The sequence below is a fragment of the Urocitellus parryii genome, chromosome 4, assembly GCF_045843805.1.
Source record: "Urocitellus parryii isolate mUroPar1 chromosome 4, mUroPar1.hap1, whole genome shotgun sequence".
Classification (NCBI taxonomy): domain Eukaryota; kingdom Metazoa; phylum Chordata; class Mammalia; order Rodentia; family Sciuridae; genus Urocitellus; species Urocitellus parryii.
Genome location: NC_135534.1, coordinates 191029534 through 191049632, shown reverse-complemented (window position 1 = coordinate 191049632; position 20099 = coordinate 191029534). Strand labels below are relative to the sequence as shown.

At 40.9% G+C, this 20099-nt stretch overlaps 1 protein-coding gene across 5 annotated transcripts in view; it reads left to right on the top strand.

The window, feature by feature from the left end:
• Fkbp15 (FKBP prolyl isomerase family member 15) overlaps window positions 1-20099 on the top strand; it is a 59983-nt gene that overhangs the window by 34592 nt on the left and 5292 nt on the right. For 3 of the 5 annotated variants that reach the window (XM_026393297.2, XM_026393292.2, XM_026393294.2), the window contains 13 exons: window positions 850-959; window positions 1238-1345; window positions 1776-1870; window positions 2804-2906; window positions 6027-6089; window positions 10185-10356; window positions 12123-12259; window positions 14070-14225; window positions 15652-15801; window positions 16767-16889; window positions 17496-17603; window positions 17879-18573; window positions 19441-19537. In XM_026393297.2, the coding sequence (XP_026249082.2) occupies window positions 850-959; window positions 1238-1345; window positions 1776-1870; window positions 2804-2906; window positions 6027-6089; window positions 10185-10356; window positions 12123-12259; window positions 14070-14225; window positions 15652-15801; window positions 16767-16889; window positions 17496-17603; window positions 17879-18573; window positions 19441-19537 (2117 nt within the window). The remainder of the gene's footprint in view (window positions 1-849; window positions 960-1237; window positions 1346-1775; window positions 1871-2803; window positions 2907-6026; window positions 6090-10184; window positions 10357-12122; window positions 12260-14069; window positions 14226-15651; window positions 15802-16766; window positions 16890-17495; window positions 17604-17878; window positions 18574-19440; window positions 19538-20099) is intronic. The other 2 variants (XM_026393296.2, XM_026393295.2) reach the window with 2 other exon arrangements.

Below are 20099 nucleotides of genomic sequence, written 5' to 3'. Positions count from 1 at the left end.
ACACACACACACACACACACACACACGCATATACTTTTATAAAAATGTCAAACAGTACAAAAAGGTATTAAGTAAAAGGTTACTGTTCTTTCCAATCATTAAATCCCCTGGCTATAGGAAACCAATGTTAACTAACAGTTACTTGGGTAACTTTTCAGGTATTTTGTGTGTATGTACAGGTGTGGGTGTCTTGTGTGAACAAATAAAACACAACGAACTATAAACAGATGTGACGGTATCTTACCCTGTTCTTCAGTTTGTCTTTTTTTTTTTTGTCTCTACTGGGGATTGGACCTTATAGCTATACCTGAGCTATATTCCCAGTCCTTTTTTTGTGTGACTGGGTCTCACTAAGTTGCTGAGGCTTGCCTCCAACTTATTTGTGATCCTCCTGCTTTAGCCTCAAGAAGTAGCTGGAATTATAGGCATATGTCATCATGTCCCACTGCCATTTGTCTTTTGCCTAGTTAGCATCTGGGTATTAAGACAGTGGTAGGAGGAAGCAAATATATCCTGCAGTATAACTTGTGATTCCAGAATTGTAAGAGCTTCCTGGGTACAGATCTTGTCTGGGAGCCATTTCCCTTCTCCATATGGGAAACCCTTTTTCACATGTCAAAACTGTCATCTCCTCTATGAAGCCTTCTCTGATGGTATTCACCTCTCTTCTTCAGGGACACAAGCAAGATTATTACCAAAGGATAATCTTGCTTTTTAAAGTGCACTTTTGTACATTGTATATAGTCCATTTTTTTTTTTTTTTTTGCATTGAAAGAACTCTGTTATAATGATTTGGTTACATGCTTGTCTCCCCATAAGTTTCTTTTGGGCTTCTTTATGTCTGTTTAGGATCAGGTGACATGGCTTCATTTCTTATGACCGAAGCCCGGCAACATAACACTGAGATTCGAATGGCAGTAAGCAAAGTGGCTGATAAAGTGGATCATCTCATGACTAAGGTGACCAAATCAGGGTTGAGGTTAGGTTGAATGTGGGGGTACAAGTGGGGTATAAACAGGGAGTAACCAGAGCTGTAGGTAAATTTTCCTGTATTCATGGTAGATACTAGTTCTTTTCCTGGAAGGATAATTATCTTTATTTGGGATCCAGTTAGCAGGAAAAACTTGTTCACATTTAAGGTTATCTCAGAAACATGTTCAAAAAAGTGGTGAGATCTTGGGTAACTTATATTTCTCTATTTTTAGCATTCTGATGCGGTCTTTCTGGCATTTTTTAGGTTGAAGAGTTACAGAAGCATGGTGCTGGCAATTCCATGCTTATTCCCAGCCTGTCAGTGACGATGGAAACAAGCATGATCATGAGCAACATTCAGAGAATCGTTCAGGTGAGGGTGCTTGGGAACAAACACTCCTGGAGGTCCCGCCCATGCTCTCTCCCAAGATATGCTGTCTAAAACCTGCACCCCAGCATGCAATAAGTGCTACACTGGTTTAGGAAACTCTGGAGAATCCATTGTGGCTTAATTTGGTCCAAGTGACTTCTACTTTCTAAGATTCAAAAGGAAACAATGCTTTTGGCCCCATTTCAGAATTTTCTTCATTTTTAGTCATTTATAATCTAAACCATTTGAGTTATTTGTATACATGGATATAATTTGATGTGTTCTTTTAAATATTAGTATGTCTGAGTGGATATGGGTTCTAGCTTTTCATCTCAAAATGTGTCATCAATGTCACCTGTCTGTTCAGGGTGATTCCCTTTTACCGGGGCACTTTTCTTATATTTACCTTGTACATCATACATTTTGAATGTAGGAAAATGAAAGATTGAAGCAAGAGCTACTTGAGAGGAGCAGTCGGATAGAAGAACAGAATGACAAGATTAGTGAACTAATTGAACGGAATCAGAGGTAATGACAGGTACGGGGCCTGGCTAGGATGGACAAAAGGATTTAATGTATAAACGCCCAATTTAATACACATGTTTATTTAGGACAGTATTTTTGGTAATGCTGGCTGGGGACTGAACTCAGGGCCTTGCTCTTGCTATGCACACACTGCAGCACTGACCCACACCCCCAGCCTTATTTTTTCTATTTGTTTCCTGCCTGTCCTATGGATTATTGCCAGTTTTCTTTTTCAATAGAAAGAACTCAGTGGGCTCTGAGGTAAATAAAACAGACCTGTTTGGCTTCTGGCTCTGCCCTCATTTATTGTGTAACTTTGGGCATTTTGTTTATTCTTGTGGGCCCTGGTTTCCTCATCTGTAAAGTGGTGTTAATATTTGGAAAACTCTGACGTCAACTTTTCTCTCTTCCATGCAGGCTGACTCTGTTTTATCAACCAGAACTGAACCAGTACCTCACTGATTCCCTTAAAAAAGCCAAGCATTTTATAATTTTTATGGATCCTTCTGAGGATTGGTGGAGGGGGGGCTAGGAGAATATGTTACAACATAGCATTTCACTTAAAAAAAAAAAATCCTCCTATATTTCTCTTTTCCAGTGTTGCTTGCTGGGTTGGAAGCAAGTGCCAGGGTTGGAAGAGTGCCTTTCTTTTCTTCTCTTTCTTGCAGCCTCTTTATCTTGTCTCTTTCTGTCCTCATTCCCCATTTCTGCATACTCTTCAAATTCCTCTCCTCTTCATTATACAGAGCAAGTCACCTCTGGCCCAATTTGTTGCTGCCTCCAACCAATTACTGCAGATCTAAGGAAAATAAAATGCATCATATTGTTTATGATGAAGGCGCAGAGCAGTGTTGTAAGGACTGAATGTGCTTTGGGTTGTGCCTGGCATACGTTCAGTGCTTCATAAATGTTTCCTTTTCCTTATTTCTATCACAGGTATGTTGAGCAGAGTAACCTGATGATGGAGAAGAGGAACAACTCACTTCAAACAGCCACAGAAAACACACAGGCAAGGGTATTGCATGCTGAACAAGAGAAGGTAAATTAACTGAGCAGAGAAAAGCCCAGTTTGGGATGTGTTGAGCTGAGGAGTGGCCCAGAGTAGGTATTTACCAGGCAGCTTCTCAGTAGAATATTCACCATTTTGGGGAAGAGAACTAAAAATCTTCCAACAGATTATCATACAGTCATCATCTGCATTTCTGTTTTATAATGTGCTTTGCAATAAGTTGACTCAGAAACAGTTATTGGCCAGGTGGTGACAGATGCCTATTGTCCCAGCTGCTTGGGAGGCTGGCCTTGAGCTCAGGAGTTTGAGGCCTGCCTAGACAACATAGCAAGATCCTGTCTCAAACAAAACAAAACAAAAAAACAATCACTTCTTAGTGATTTGATTAAGGTAAGCATTACACAACTTGTTAAAAACTAAATTTAAGCCGGGCATGGTGGCTCATACCTGTAATCCCAGTTACTCAGGAGGCTGAGGCAGTGGGGTCACAAATTCAAGGCCAGCAACTTGGCAACTTAGTGACTGGGATGAAGCTCAATGGCAAAACATTCTGGGTTCAATCCTTGGTGCCAAAAAGGGAGAAAGAAAAGACAGTGGGGAGGTAAGGAGGGAGAGGGAGGGAGGAGGAGAGAAGAGGGAGAGAGAGAAAGAGACTAAATTTATTCTTTAAAGGATCAACAGAAAATTCCTATAATGCCAGGTAACAAATGTGTAGGTGGTATTTAATGGATTGGAGACTGTCTACTTGCTCCTTCCTGTGTGTTCAGCTTGCTCCTTCCTCTCATTTTGCATTGCAAAGTATTGCTGTGACTTCACTTCTTTCAGAATGAGGAATTTTGACTTGTTTCTGGAGTAGCATGGAGGACCCTAGTTGGTCTTGGGTTGGAATCGACTGATTCTGGGACCCAGCCTCTTTGCTCCAGTGACACATTTTATCCTTCTTATTTGGGACATCACTTCTATGCTAGGAGAGCTCAGCCCCCCCCCCCCTTTTTTTTCTATTTTTCTCACAGGTTTTAAGAAGTAAGTTCATATTTATATTTCAGTTTTCCTTAAAAATATGAAATGCTGGGAATGCACTTTATAACTTGTGGAGTTCACTCACTTTCTCGTATTTTGATAATGATAAAGATTCCTTCATTAATGTCTTATGCTAATCTTTGTGTGTGCTTAGCCACAGTACCCAGGTCTTTGACCCCTCCTCCTCAGATAAGCAGTGCCTTGCCCTGCACAGCCCTATCCAGTTCGGGTGCTCCTTTGCTACCTCCCTTGTTTGCTGTGGCTGACTGTTAATGCCTAGATCCAGTGGGCAACCTGTGGCATTCATATCAGGTGGTACTGGAATCACTTCACCTTGTGCTTTGTACTGTTTCTCCTTTCACTGCTTTTATTTTTTATTTCCCTTCTTCCTTCCATTTTTTTATTTTCTTTTTTTACTCCTCCTTTAGGCCCAATATGGACATCCAAAATATCTTGTTTGTCTTCACTATTACTGTTCAGGGCAAAAATGGTTACTATAACTTGTTCTAGAAAAATGGCTCTCCAGTATGCTGGCTGCTGCAGAATCACTTGGGGAGCTTTATTAGAATGACATATTCTTAAGACCTACCTCCAGAAATTCTAATTTAGCATATCCAGCCAAGATTGAACTTTTTTAAAAAAGAGTTATCTATAACTTTTCTACCCAGGTCAGGATTCACTTCTTTTGTCACAGACTCTGGAAGTGGTAGCTGCATAAATTTGGTTTTGGTTTTTGTTTGTTTTTTGGTATTAGGGATTGACTCCAGTGTCACTTTACCACTGAGCTGTATCTTCAGGACCCTTTTTATTTGTTCATTTTTTAAAAGTTTTGAGATGAGGTCTCACTAATTTTGCTTAGGTCCTTGCTAAATTGCTGAGTCTGGCCTCAAACTTATGATCCTCCTGCCTCAGCCTCCCAAGTTGCTGGGATTACAGGTGTGCTCCACTGCACATGGCTTGCTTTTGTTTTTGTTTTTCAAGATCTCACTATGTTGCCCTCACTGATGTCAAACAGACTCATGGGGTCAAGTGATCCTTTTGCCTCAGCTTCCCAAGTAGTTGGGATTACAGGCATGTGCCCTCACACCTGGCTTCTGGACTGCCTTTGCTTTTCAGAATTCAACTCATGGGACTGGGACTGGGGTGGTAGAGAGCGCTTGCCTAGCACATTCGAGGTCCTGGGTTTGATTCTCAGCACCACATAAAAATAAATAAAGGTATTGTGTCCAAATATTACTAAAAAAAAATTCAACACACGACTCACGACTCATATTGAACATCAGTTTTGTGTGTGTGTGTGTGTGTGTGTGTGTGTGTGTGTGTGTGTATCTGCAAAAACAGGTAGTAGGCCAGTTTGACTTACAGGTCACACATAGTCCTCTGAGCCCTGAATAAGCTTGTTAATCTGCCCAAGTGTTTTCATGTTGCTAAACCTCAAAGATGTCTGGGACAGTGTATTGAACCCAGTAAATGTCTATTTATAGTAGCAAAAACAGTAGTAGTCATAACAACAGGGGGCACAGCTAACACCTGGCAAACATCCACTAGGCTCTAGGTCCCATACTTTACTCGGATGTATTTGAGGGAATCTCCTGAGCTAAGTGTCATTGTTCTTGATGATTAGGGTATCTGACTAGGGTTTCAGGTACCACAGGCTTCTCATGGTCACTATTATTTCAGTGAAACTGAATCAAAGTCTTGATTCACCCGTTTTTTTTTTTCTTTTAATTGAGTCACCCAGCAATCTCTCCTCTTAAACAGAGATAATCAATTTCCTTTCACCCCTGGATGCAGTTCTCTACCTTCAAACACAGCTCAAAAGATATGGTTAAGTGATCAATGAATAAATACATTATTTTTCTCTATAGTAGAGTTCACGTAAAACATGGAATAATGGTTAAAACCAGAAGACCTATTGCAGGTCTTCTAGTTAATTCATCTTAGTTACAAGGGGACAAACTGAGGCCCAGAGAGGGTAAGATTTGTTCAGGATCTCCCTCCCAGTCAGTTATGTCGTTTTTCCTATGCCAGATTGCCCTCTCTCTCCAGGACTGTTTTCCTCTTCTAACTTGAATGCTTTTCTACTGTTTTTCTCAGCTCTTGGTTCTTGCTGTCATTTCTCTTTCCCAGCTCTCCACACCAGCAGCAGAATTTGGTCCAGGGTGGGAATCAGGGAGCCATCCCATCCACTGCGTAGGTGTCTGTTGTTTTCCTTTCTCACTTGATATTGCTTCTCCTGACATTTTTAAAAGTGTAATTATATATACAATGTGTTAGTCAGCTTTTTGTTTCTGCAACCAAAATACCTGGCAAGAACAACTTAGAAGAAGAGAAGTTTGTTTTGGCTCATGGTTTCAGAGGTTCAGTCCATGGTTGGCCAACTCCATCTCTCCGGCCCCAAGTGAGGCAGAATGTCATGGCAGAGAGTGTGGCAGAGGAGAGCTGTTCCAATCATGGCAGCTAGGAAGCAAGGGGAAGTGGGGAGGCCAGGGGAGAGGCTGCAAGGAAGATGCACCCTTCCAGGACATTCCCCCAATGACCCACCTCCTTCAGCCATGCCCCACCTGCCTGTAGTTATAACCCAGTTAGTCCATTCAAACTGGGATGGACTGGTTAGGTCACAGGTCTCATGATCTAATCTTGCCTTAACACAGGAACTTTTGGGAATGCCTGATACTCAAACCATAATATGTAAATACACACAACACACACACACACACACACACACACACACAATACATACGCAGGTATCTGCATATACTTTTTGTCTAATAATAAAAGTTGCATCTGTTTATTCCAGAAAACTTAGGAAATATAGATAAGCAAATATAAAAGGTGAATCACTCATAATCCTTCCACTCAAACATAACCATTATTAATATATTATAGTTCTCTTTGTGAATTTGCATATGTTTTTGGGTGAAAGTATTAATTTTTTTGTTTCTAGTAGGCTTTTCTAGCTAAAGACCTGAGAGAAAAAAAGTATTTGCATGACCTTCCACTCTGCTTGTCCTTTGGCAAGACAGCAACTATCCATTCCATGGCCTCTTTTCTGAAATTTGTCCCTCCCACGGGTCCTAGCTGCGGCAAGGTCTTGTGAGAGTGATACTTGCTCTGATATTAGTGAACTCTTTGAGCCATGAATAGATGCAAAGCCTCTGGACTCTGTGTCTCTTCAGTTTTCATGGGCCAGCAAGTGAAACTTAATTGTACATGCTGCAAATGAAAACAACTCTTACATCTGGGAGTTCTAGATGCCATTGTCATCTGTGGGTTTTTTTTCCTTCTCCTATAAAAAAAAATTCTTTGTAGTTATGGTACAATACCAGGATCCATCTTGACATAATCACCAAAGCATGGAACCCAACCTGCTCTGATTCAGTCCTCCCTCCACTCCACCAATCCCTTTTGAATCCATTTCTTGAATCCATTTACAGTTTACTTTTTTTGTTTTTAATTAGTGTCCTGTGGATACACCCGATGCTGGACCCACCCTGCCACATCCATGCACACACTAAAGTTCAGTCATCATTCCACTGCTCTTCCCTTTTCCCATCTCTTCTTCCCTCCTCATCTACTCTACTGGTCTTTCCTCTGTTTTGATGAAATTCCTCCCCCCCCCTTTTTTTTCCTTTTTATTTCTTATTTTTTTATCTTTTTAATCTCTCCTCCTTCCCATTTTGGATTAGCTTCTTTCTACATTTGACCTTCAACTTTTTGGGACTGGCCTATTTCACTTAGCATTGTCTCAGTTCCATCCATTTACCAGCAAATGTCATAATGTCATTTTTCTTCATGGCTGAGTTTTACAGGTTGAGTTTTACATGGCTTCCAAAAAGCAAAATTAAGTATCTTGAGCTTACTCTAAAGGTTTTATGTGCTCTGAAATGCTCATTCATAGCCTTTTAAAATTTCATGTACAGTTTTGTTTTATTTCCCTTGCCTTTAGGAAAGTCAGAATGTCAGATTTTAAATGGGAGCTAGAAAGCTGGTAAAGATTTTGGGATAAGTCAAGGAATAAGCACTTTTAAAACAGGTGGGCACAGTGAACACCGAAAGAAGGCACAAATGATAGTAAGAAAGTAGACAACTGCAAAAATGTGTATAAAGTGTAGTAACATAGGAGTAGTAATAGTGGTAGCAATATAATATTATGAGAGAGATGGTCCAATAGAAAACATGTGCAGAAATGCATAGATGTACAGAAATCAAGACTGGTTGCCCAAGATCAACCACTCACCGCCTTTCATGCCATCTGATGTACCCTGTATGTAGTAAGAACACATCAGTTCAGGTGAAGTGATGTGGTATCTGTCCTTTGTTGGCTGTTTCTTTTTTATTGACCTTCCTTTTTATCATCATTGTTATCATCAACCTTAATATTCAGAATAGCATTAGAGAGTTTTCCAGGATGGTCATTTCCATTTCATCATCATTGTTATCATCAACCTTAATATTCAGAATAGCATTAGAGAGTTTTCCAGGATGGTCATTTCCATTTCATCACATGTTGCTCAAGAGTATTTAGATTCTTTATAGGCTTGGTCCATGTTTGGCTAATTAATATAGAGCCCCATTTAAAATACTTGAAGAAGTCAGGGAAGTTAAAGTGTTCCTAGGAGGAATTGTAGACTCAAAAGTTGAATGCTTTTGAAGGTATTCAATTTAGATTTTAAAAATATCCTTTTCTTTCTAAGAAAATGCATGTTCATCCTAGAAAAGTTAGATAATAGCATGAACACCATTTTTCATCTTTCAGATTTGTAGAAATTCAAATTTTTGACAAGGTTTGGTGAGACGGGTAAGCATGTAGAGTGGCTCATGAAGGGAAACTGATGATATTGTACAAAATTATAACAGTATTTATTCTATGATCTAGCAGTTCTGCATCTGGGAATCCCCTAAAGGCACTCCTGTACCCAAATGAAATGACATGTGTCCAGGATTATTCATTGGTATCTTGTGTAATGGGAAAAGACTGGAAACAACCAAGTGTCCTGCAGTAGTGAATAAACTACAGTATATTCACATGATAGAATACCATACAGATATTTTTTTAAAAAAAGAAAAATGAGGGCTGGGTTTGTGGCTCAGTGGTGGAGTACTTTCCTAGCATGTGTGAGGCACTGGGTTTGAGCTGCACATAAATAAATAAATAAAATAAAGGTCTATTGACAACTTAAATTTAAAAAAAAAAAAAGACAAAGGAGAAAGATCTATATGTACTAGTAGAGAATATATGTAGTTTGCCCTCTCTTTTGTATGAAAAAAGGAGGAAAGAATCATATTAGTTTTTGTAAAAAGAGTTACTTTACACAAAGGGGAAAGATGCAAAATAAATTTTTATATTTTACCCTTGCATAGCAAAACAGAAGTGAATAGGGATAGGAAGACTTCTTGTTGTTTACTTTTTATATCTTTTAAAATTTTGATCAGCAGAAACATTAAATTTTCAAAAGAATTACTAATGAAATATCTTTTCAAGAGACTCATTTATAAAATATATCATCTGATAAATAAGAAGAAAATATAAAACACCCATCATTTTATCTAGATTAACTGAAAAACATTTTATTCTGGCACTGTTCTTCACATGAATAAGTAAGTGTTCATTTTATAAAAACAGAATTATATCTAACATACTATTTGAGAATCTACTTTTTCATTTAACAGTAGATTGTAACTGTATTCCATGCCGTCAAGTATTCTTTTCAAACACCATTTTTAATAGCCTCATACAGAATGGATATATCATAATTTGCTTAATCAAGTTTGTTTTCAGCAATTTATGTTAGATTTCCATTCCTTTACAACTTTAAACAATGTTGCATTGAACAGCTTTAGAGCAAAATTTTTGTAATTTTTTTTTTTTTTTTGATACCAAGGATTGAACTCAGGGGTGTTTAACTACCAAGCCACATCCCCAGCCCTTTTTTGTAGTGTATTTAGAGACAGGGTCTCGCCGAGGTGCTTAGGGCCTCACTATATTGCTGAGGCTGGCTTTGAACTCGCAGTCCTCCTGCCTTAGCCTCTCAAGACACTGGGATTACAGTCCTGTGCCACCATGCCCTGCCTTGGTGATATTTTTTAAGAGCAAATTTCTGTAAGAGAATTGAGTCAGAGACTGCACATTTTTAAGTCTTGATTTGGGCATAAAGCAGGTTGAGGGTAGCCTTAGCTCCCTTCCTTTCTACAGCTTAATCAGCCTAGTCCCGTGAGGTTAGTCATTTCTTAAGGAGACAAAAAACACCTGCGTTTTAAGTGACATCATCCTTTGTTACTGTTCAGGCCAAGGTGACAGAAGAGTTAGCAGCAGCCACTGCACAGGTCTCTCACCTGCAGCTGAAAATGACTACACATCAAAAGAAGGAAACAGAGCTGCAGATGCAGCTGGCAGAAAGCTCAAAGGAGGCCGGTCTACTTCGGGGCCAGCTTGCCAAACTGCAGGCAGAGCTCTCAGGTATGTTCTTGGCCGGGGATGCTGGCACTATTTGCCACTTAAACTTAAGAAATGGAACTCTTTCCTTCCTCTCAGTCCTGTTAACATAATGCTTAGGAGATTTGCGAAGGACTGAGTCCATAATCGAGGTAAAGTATATGACCTACATGATTATTTTACATAAAGGACAACAGAATAGATTAATAAATTAATAGAGTCAATCCGACTCTATTAATTTGGAATTGATCAGTTGTCACTGTTCCCCTTTGTTTGAGGAAGTGTTGCTTCAACAACTTTGGTGCTTATACTGGTGCTCATATGCCGAGAAGAATTAATGTGTCTTTTAAATTCATGACTCAGTGGACATTTAAGAAAGATGTGCTTCCTGTTTTAGTTCCTCCTTCCTAGAGGAGGGTTGCAACTCTTCAGCCTGACATTTAACGACCCTCTGTGTGGCTCGTCTTCCGTTATCTTGCCCAGTTCATCCTTGTCCTACCGTATACCCCAGCATGCTGGCTATTTTCAGCTCATTCCATCTTGCTCTTTATTCATGCTGTTCTCTGGGCCTGGCTTGCCCACCATCAGTATTTGCCTCCAGTCCTCTTCTCTTCTGCCTCTTTTGGAATATTTTCCTTTAAAATCTTTTAACTCTTAATGCATTATTATAACCATTTTCATAGTTAGCTTTTGATAAGTACCACTTATATGTCTGTTCTCCCATCCAGAATGCAAGCCCCTAGAGGGCAAAGATGGTGTTTTGTTCATTTTTGTAAAGTTCTTTCCTCAAGAAAGCGTTAGTTCAGTGCCTGGCACAAAAGTAGTGCACAGGACATGGTGATCGGATAGATTTGTGAAGACCAGCACATTGACACATCTACCTTGGTGTATAGAAAGCAGTGTGGAATGCACAGATGGGACTGCCAGGCAACAGGTAGCTGGAACCACAGCAGAGTTGGATGGAAGCACAGAACACTGCCTAAAAGATAGAAAGCACCGGTGTCAGTTGGCAAAGCGATACCTTGAAGATACATCCCTTCCATTTTAGAGCATCACCAGGGCCCAGTAAAGCAAATATGTTAGACAATCTGAGATTTGAATATCATACAAATATCTCATTTCTGTTTTTGTGGTGCTTGCCCTTTGACCATTTCCCCAGGAGCTGTAGAGTCTCAGAAGTTTTTCAAAGAGAGAAATTTTGGTGTAATAAACTTAAAAAATATCCAAAAGCCTTACTTGAGAAGGGATGTTTTAAAAGCAAACTTTTGGTGGAGTGTCCTACCGGGAAAGTTCAGACTTTTTTACCTAGGCAATGAGAAGCAGCTTGAACAGATATTAAACAAACATCTGTCCAGTGTGGTAAGATGGTGACAGAAATGGAATTATAGGACTGATCAGTTTTGAAGGTCGTCCCTGACTAGAACATTTCTTTTCCATTCTACATCTGTAGAAGGTGAGATAATATATATAGAGAGAATATATTTATATATATATATTTTATATATATATATATATATATATAGAGAGAGAGAGAGAGAGAGAGAGAGGGGGGGGGGGGAGAGGGAGAGAGAGAGATAGAGGTAGATATATCTCGCTCCAGGTGAATGTGGATTGGTGGCTTGATAATTCATATCACAGGTAAGTGTGGTAATGCTGAGGTGTTAGAGGAGGCTGCTTGTGTGGTGGGATGGGGAGACCAAAGCCTGCAGCTTCGAAAGAAGTACTGGAATGCCACATCACCCACTGTGGCTCAGGGTCCGCAGCCAGGTATCTCTGCTCTTACATTCCAGAGCTCCAGGAAACCTCAGAGCAAGCACAGTCCAAATTCAAAAGTGAAAAGCAGAACCGGAGGCAACTGGAACTCAAGGTGACCTCCCTGGAGGAGGAGTTGACTGATTTACGAGCTGAGAAAGAGTCCCTGGAAAAGGTAGGTTCCAAAAGCCAAGTTTCTCTCTTGTGTCCAGGTGGCCAGGATGAACTATTTATCTGTTTTTATTTTCCTTTTAAAAACTATAATAGTTTGTATCCAATAGAACAAGTACATTAATACAGAAAAGTATAAAATAAAAAATTTGCCTTTCTCATCTCATGTGTTATATGTAACAGCTATAAACAATGTGTGATCCTGCCACATTGTTTTCTGTATGCATAAAACATACATACTCACTTAAACATACATATATAGGTAGCATTTAAAATAAGAGCTTATGTTCAATGCTTTCTAAGAAAGTATTGTGGACATTGTGCTACATGAGAATGAGATCTTTTTCATTCTATTTAAACTAACACATAGTAAAACTACCACATAGTAGTTACTGTGAGACTGTCCCACAATGTATATGATTATTTACTATCAGCAAATGTATGTTTCTGTTTTTTCACTATTTTAAGCTTCTGTGCATATCCTCCTACTGTATAACTACTAACTACCTTTGCGAATTTACGTGGGTGTTCTTGAAGGATAAATTGCTTGAATTAGAATATGGGATCAGTAGGAATGTGGCACATCCAAATATTTTTTATCAGAAAACAGTATGCTGCGAACTCTTCCAGCCCTAAGTGAGTGAGCCCATTTCTTCACATTCCTTCCAACTCTGCAGACACCACTTTATCTAATCTTTTATTAGCCTCACAGGTGGAATATACCATCTTGTTTGCTCTGTATTTTTATTAATAGCAAAGCTTTCATATATTTATACCTATTTGCATTTCTTCTGTTAATTCTCTTTTTAATATCCTTCATTTTACCATCTTTCCTATTAGAACATTACTTTGATTTGTAAATCCTATTAAGGGTGTCAATTCTTTGTCAGTCAAAATATTACAAACATTTTTCCAGTTTGTTCTCTTTTAACTTTGTTTATTCCTTATCTTTTGTTAGTTAAAATTGTAATATCAGGGAACTACTAGGCCCACTGAACAAAATGGAAAGATTTCTATCTCATATTGTGTTCTAGAACAATCTAACTATAGAAGGAAAAAAGTCTTTTCCCGAGGTACCAGTAAAGCCACTAGTAAGTTTGTTTTGGCCCATTTCCTTTTTAGGGAAAAGATCTTGGCCTATGTTTACAATTTCTTCTATGATTTTTCAGTTTAGGCATTTTAAAAAACTGTTTCTTTTGATTTTTTGACTGTTTTCAGCTTTTCCTTGTTATAAACACTACTATAGTCTTTATGAACATGACTTACTGCAACTTTAAGATAAAATGAAATTTGTGGAATTTCTGGATATGCATATTTTTGAAAACTTTTCCTTGAATTGCCATCTAAAGAGCATAAACATTTATTTTCTCATGGGCAAGGTGTGAGAAGTCTGCTTTCCTATACTCTCAATAGTTTAAATAGAATGAGAAAGATTTCATTCCTATGTAGCACAATGTCCACAATACTTTCTTAGAAAGCATTGAACATAAGCTCCTAATTAAATGCCACCCATAAATATGTATGTTTAAGTGAGTATGTATGTTTTATGCATACAGAAAACAATGTGGCAGGATCACACATTGTTTCTAACTGTTAGGATATTCCCTAATGCTTGATAGAGTGGTAGATAAAACTCTTGTTTGCCTTCTCATCACAATTTTTCTCTCAGTAGCTAAGAATGTTAAATATTAAGGGGAAAAACTAAACTAAAAAATGAACAATTTTCAGACTCATCAAGGTCAAGAGCACCTTCCCTATCCCCACTTATCCTGTGTTAACTGGATAGAGCTGATGGTGTTTTTCTTTTTCCCAAGAACCTCTCAGAAAGGAAAAAAAAGTCAGCTCAAGAGCGCTGCCAGGCCGAGGAGGAGATGGATGAGATTCGCAAGTCGCACCAGGAGGAACTGGACAAACTTCGACAGCTCTTGAAAAAGGCCAGAGTGTCCACAGACCAAGCAGCTGCAGAGCAGGTAGTGGGAAGCAGAAGCACTGGGAAAGAAAAGGAAGGTGTGAGGACTCGAAGAAAAGCTCTTAGTTTCTTCCCTATTCTCTATGATGAACTTCTCACAGTTGTTATTCTCACCTTGAAGATAATCCAGATATATGCAAGAAAGCCAGGTTTAAATGTAGAATGTTCTTTTTCTTTTTTAAAAATATTTTTAGTTGTAGATGGACACAATACCTTTATTTTATTTATTTTTATGTGGTGCTAATGATTGAACCCAGCGCCTCATAAATGTAACACAAGTACTCCACCACTGAGATAAAACCCCAGCCCCTGTACTTTCCTGTTTTATTTTATTTTATTTATTATTATTATTATTATTATATTTTTAACAGGGATTGAACTCAGGGGCGCTTAACCACTGAGCCACATCTCCAGCTCTTTTTTAAATTTTTTATTTTGAGAAGAGCCTCAGTAAGTTGCTTAGGGCCTCGCTGAGGCTGACTTTGAATTTACCATTCTTTTGCCTCAACCTCCCAATCTCTGGGGTTACAGGCATGCACTACTGAACTCAGCTTCTTTCCTTCTTTCCCGTTTAGTTAATATATAAATATGTAATTAAAACATGAAAAAAAAAACTACAAAAAAATTCCCAGCATGCAAAGTTCTCAAGTGCCAGATGTCATCCTTCAGGCACATTATTATCCTTGAAAAAAAACGGGATTTATTTAGGTAACCAGGAAGGGAAACCAGGGATAGTGGCAGGACAAGCTGATCTCTAGTCCCTTTGACATTTACATTTCTCACTGCATTTTTAAAATCTGTATGTGCATATCTCTCTAACTAGAATGTATTGGTGCCCTCAATTTGATAATGTCTGAAAATGGCAAAAAAAAAAAAAAAAAAAGAGTTTCTGAACCTATTAAGTTCAGGGTCCAAACCCTGAAAAGTAATGACTGCATTATGGCCCTGCCTCCCAGGGACCTGTCTGGACAGTCACACCTTTGTCTGGTTGGAGTACCTTTTGGAGTCCTGACAACCAGTGACATCTGCCTTCCTCCATTTAAAAAGTACATTTATTTTAAAAGTAATTATAGTCTTGACTGGGCATGGTGGTACATGCCTGTAATCCTAGTACTCTGGAGGCTGAGGTAGAAGGATCACAAGTTCAAGTCCAGGCTCAGCAGTTAGTGAGGCCTTCAGCAACTTAGTAAGACCCTGCCTCAAAATTAAAAAAAGAAAGAAAAAAGAGTGGGGGTCTAGGGATATAGTTCATTGGTATAGCACCCCTGAATTCAGTCACCAGTGCAAAAAAAAAAAAGGAATAAAGGTCTTTCAAACAGTTGTTTCTTGATGAAGTCTATTTGGTGTAGTCTTTAACTTTATGGAGGATGGACTTCCCTTGGTTCAGTGGGGACCTCCAGGGCTTGGTCATTGCTTTTTCTTGGCAGCTGTCTCTGCAGGCTGATCTACAAACCCAGTGGGAAGCAAAGTGTGAGCATCTGTTGGCCTCCGCAAAGGAAGAGCACCTGCAGCAGTACCAGGAAGTGTGCGCACAGAGGGATGCCCACCAGCAGAAGCTAACACGCCTTCAAGAAAAGGTAGCTGCTTTCCCTGGGCCAGGGCGCTGAAGCAGCTCAGTTAACTGGAGGCCAGCAGGCTTTTAAGTCCTGTCAGTCCTTTTGGATATTAATAGAAAACAAAACCATGTGAGGGTAACTCTCCAGTTTTACAGTTATTTTTTACATACTTATATGAGGTGACAGGTTAGTGACATGAAAAAAGAAAAACAGCACTAGTGTTCTAAAACATGTTTCCCATTATTATTTGATCCTTCATTTTTTTAAAGCAAATATTTATTGAGTATCAGTTGTGTCATAGCCACTATGTTAGAGAAAGGGCATGCAAAGAATTTTACCCTCAAGACTCTCATAGTCAAGATAGAGAAACAAAGACATGCATTAAGTGTCATGAGGCCCAGAAGAGGAAGAGCTTGGGGATCTGGCAGGCTTTCCAGAGGAGAAGACCTTTGAGTAGAGCCAAGAACTATTAGATGTGGTAAGGCAGAGAAGGAAGCGGGACATCCTGGGCAAAGGCACCGAGATGGGATGGAGCTTGGATTGCAAGGCATGAAAACGAGAGAGATAGGGTCATGGTCTGAAAGTCCCCCATCTGGAGGTCAGTTTTTTTCCCTTGAGTATCTGGTCTAAAGCCTTTGACTCAAGAGATTTTGGAGGCCATCCTATAGGTGAATAGGCTGTTCCTAATGCTGAGAGTTTATGTGTATATGCCTGGAGTTATTACCACCTCCTCTCTGTTTTCGTTATATTCTTTGACCTGATTAGGAGGTCAAGTGACCTTGCTGGGAAAATTATGAGTGATAAAGAAATAAAATGCTCTGCATCAGTAAATGGGGGGTGGGGTGGCAGGGGACAGGGGACAAGGGTGCTCCCAGCAGACCTATGTTAGGTGAAGACATGGTGCTTTGGATGGTTCACCTCTACTTGTGTTTCCTGACTTTCACATGGTAGCCCAAGGCCACAGCTGCAGTCTGTTCATTTTGCAGTGCTTAGCCCTCCAGGCCCAAGTCACAGCCCTCACAGAGCAAAATGAACAGCACATCAAGGAACAGGAGAAGAACAAGTCCCAGATGTCTGGGGTTGAAGCTGCTGCTGACCCCTCAGAGAAGGTGAGCTGGTATTTCAGAGAAGCAGCAGACTGTGTCATATTAAGGAATCAGATGTGCATAGCAGGCATTCAGAAAGCTTGTGGCCAACAAGTTATTTTGGTAGCTTTCTTCTAACTCTAGTGGTACACTACTTGTCTGATTTAAAAATTAACTCTTTAGAATTTACCATCCTGATGGCAAACTCTAAAGGCCTTGTCCTTTTGACACTTTGATGGCTATGGGAAGTGCCTCCAAATCACAGAAGAACAGAGGGTGGGAGTGTGCCCAGTAGCCATTAGCCACTCATATTTGCAGCCCATGGCATTTCTCAGTGGGGCTCAGGGTGGGAGAGAGGTATCAGTAAGTGTTCTTTAAACAGTCTCAGGCAGGCCATAGTTTGCCTGCCCTCGGTAGGGAACTCTCATGGCTGGTCCTTCTGTCAAAGTATGTTATTTGATAGTGTCCTCTCCTTGGCTGTAGCTCTCAAAGTCTCCATTCACGACCAGCTGTGTTCCTCTGTATTGTTCTAAGATGGCTTCATTTGAGCCTTCAAAACGCCTCTCTGGGATTCTAATGTATCTCTTAATGACTTGGTTTTGGCAGCACGTATGTTTGATTTCCAAACAGGTCAAGAAGATTATGAACCAGGTGTTCCAGTCATTGCGGGGTGAGTTTGAGCTGGAGGAATCTTACGATGGCAGGACCATTCTGGGGACCATCATGAATACAATCAAGGTACAGCCGTCCTGCTGGTGACTGTTCCATTGGAGTGGGGTTTTTGTTGATTAACTGCCTTCTATGAGATCATGACTAAAAATTCAGTCAAGATTGTTGACTAGGAATGAGGATGCCTGGAGCGATCGTGCCTGGATGGATGTGTCCAGCCCCTTCTGACTTAGAGAGGCAGAGTCATTTGAACTAGGTGACATCTGTGTTAATGAGGACTGAGGATGTGTAGTGCCTGCTATTTTCCTTTTAGTGACCATCTCCTCCCCTCGGGTTTTGAACAGATGGTGACTTTACAGCTGTTGAGCCAGCAGGAGCGAGAGAAGGGAGACAGCAGCAGTGAGGAAGATGAGCGGCCTCTTGGACCCTCCCAGGAGCGGTCAGCCCCAGCCACGTCTGGGCTGTGTTCCCCACCCGAGAGTACGGAGGGGCAGGAGGCCACCGTGGTGCTGTCGGAGCAGGGAGTAGAAGAGGTCACCCCATCGCCTCCACAGGCTCTCCGCACACCTGAGGACAGTGTAGAGAGAAGGAAAGGGGAGCCCGTTACAGAGGTGCTTTCAGAGATCGAAGATGGTTTCCTCCCACCCAAACCGGCCTGTACCCCAACTCACAGAGCTCTGGGACCCCCAACTTCGATTCCACCTAAGCCTCCAGGCCCTGTACCTATGAACTCTGAGTGTGAGGAGACACCTGTTGCTGGCCCAATGACAGCCAGGTCTGACAACATAGCAGGAAAGGTGCATGTTGGGACAGTTCCAGATGGCGCACCTCAAGAAACCTCCAGGAGACCATCACTGACTCTAGACCCAGAAAAGGGGGACCCACCAGCCTTAGGGCCTGAAAGCCCAGGAGAGCCCCAGCCTCCACAGCTCAATGATGATGAGGATGTCACCAGCTCTGCTGATCCCTTTGAGGAGCCACTAGGCTCTACAGCTGCAGGAACAGCCCTCAGACCCAACCATGGCTCTCAGCATTCCAGGTATGTTCCTCTGAGCACAGAGGAATGTGTCAGGGAATGGCTACAAATGGAGGTGGTGTCTGTTTTTTCCATGGCCGTCAACTCATTCCTCAGACATTGACTAGTTTGCTCATTCATTCATTCATTCATGTATTTATTCAACAACACTTAGCATGTACAGGGCTTGGTGGTGGGCACGAGGATAGTGTGTAGGCAAGGCAGATGTGGTTCATGAGTTCAAAAGCTTACAGTTTGGTTGGCAAAGACCAAGAGATATGTTTTTACATATTATAAAGGTAGGGTAACTGCTAAAAAAAAGAGAAAGAAACAGGGATTATAAGAAAGAATAAAGAGGGCATATTCTACATTACATACAGTGGTTAGGAAGGATTCTGAGAAGGTAACATTTAAACTGAGATCTTAAAATGGAAAGGAGCCATCCATATCAAGAGCAGGAAGGAGAGATTGCCAAGAGAGTCATATATGCCAAGGCCCTGTGGTGGGAGGGGACATGCCATAATCAAGGAAGTAAAAGAAGACACAGGAAGTAAGAGGTGATTGGTCTTAAACTGAGGTTGGAAAACTAAATAGGGGCCATACTTGAAATTTTATGTTATTGTTAAAAGTTTGGATTTTATGGAAATATAGTGAGAAACCATTAAAGTATTTAGGCAGAAGAGCGATGTGGTCTGATTTATTAGCTTTAGGAGTCCACTAGGGCTGAAGGCTACAGAGAGGCCACTACAGGCTATGGGAGGAGACACTGAAGTGGAGAAAGGAGGTGTTACTGAGTGATTCTCACCTTGTAGCCCGTGACCTTCATAGCTGGTGGGCACTATGGCCAGGAGCAGGAACAGCAACATCTTCTGTGATTTGATTTTCCTTTAGTGTCTCTGGGGATGAAGAGGATGAACTGTTTCAAGGGGCAACTCTGAAAGTTCCAAGGCCCAAAGTACAGCCAGAGGAGGAGGATGAAGATGAGGTGGTAAGGAAGTCCCAGGCCCTGCCAAGTCCTCACACCACCACCTGGGGGCCCTTCCCCACTGGCTCAGAGAAGAGAAATGGAGTTTGTTGGTGGCCCACTCCCTGGACACTGTGTGCAGGGCCCTGTGGGAGCAGGCTTGGGGTAGGGAGAGGGCAGCTTGGTAAGCACAGTGGGGACGGTCAGATACCCCTTTACTCTTGAGCGAGAACATAACTCTATCCACATGGGAATTAGTCCCCCTTGAAGTGAGGAAAGCTGAGCTGCTTAGTCCTGCACTGATGTGCTGAAACCTCAGGTTTCCCTACATCTGCTAGGATGTTATTTATGTTTTAGAACTTCGGGGGTGGGGGAACTTTGAAGATTATCTTTTTGGGCATCCTTATTCATAAACAAACTGGATTCAAAAGAATGACTTACCTAAAGCCACCAAAGCAGTTGATTTTAGAGAGAGGGCTCAATCCCCAGGCTCCGGGTAAGGCCACTTGTTTCTGAGCACCTTTGTTCACTGGCCTGCTTCCAGCCAGCTGCTCTGTTTTGTCATCACAACACTCCCGGGCAGCAG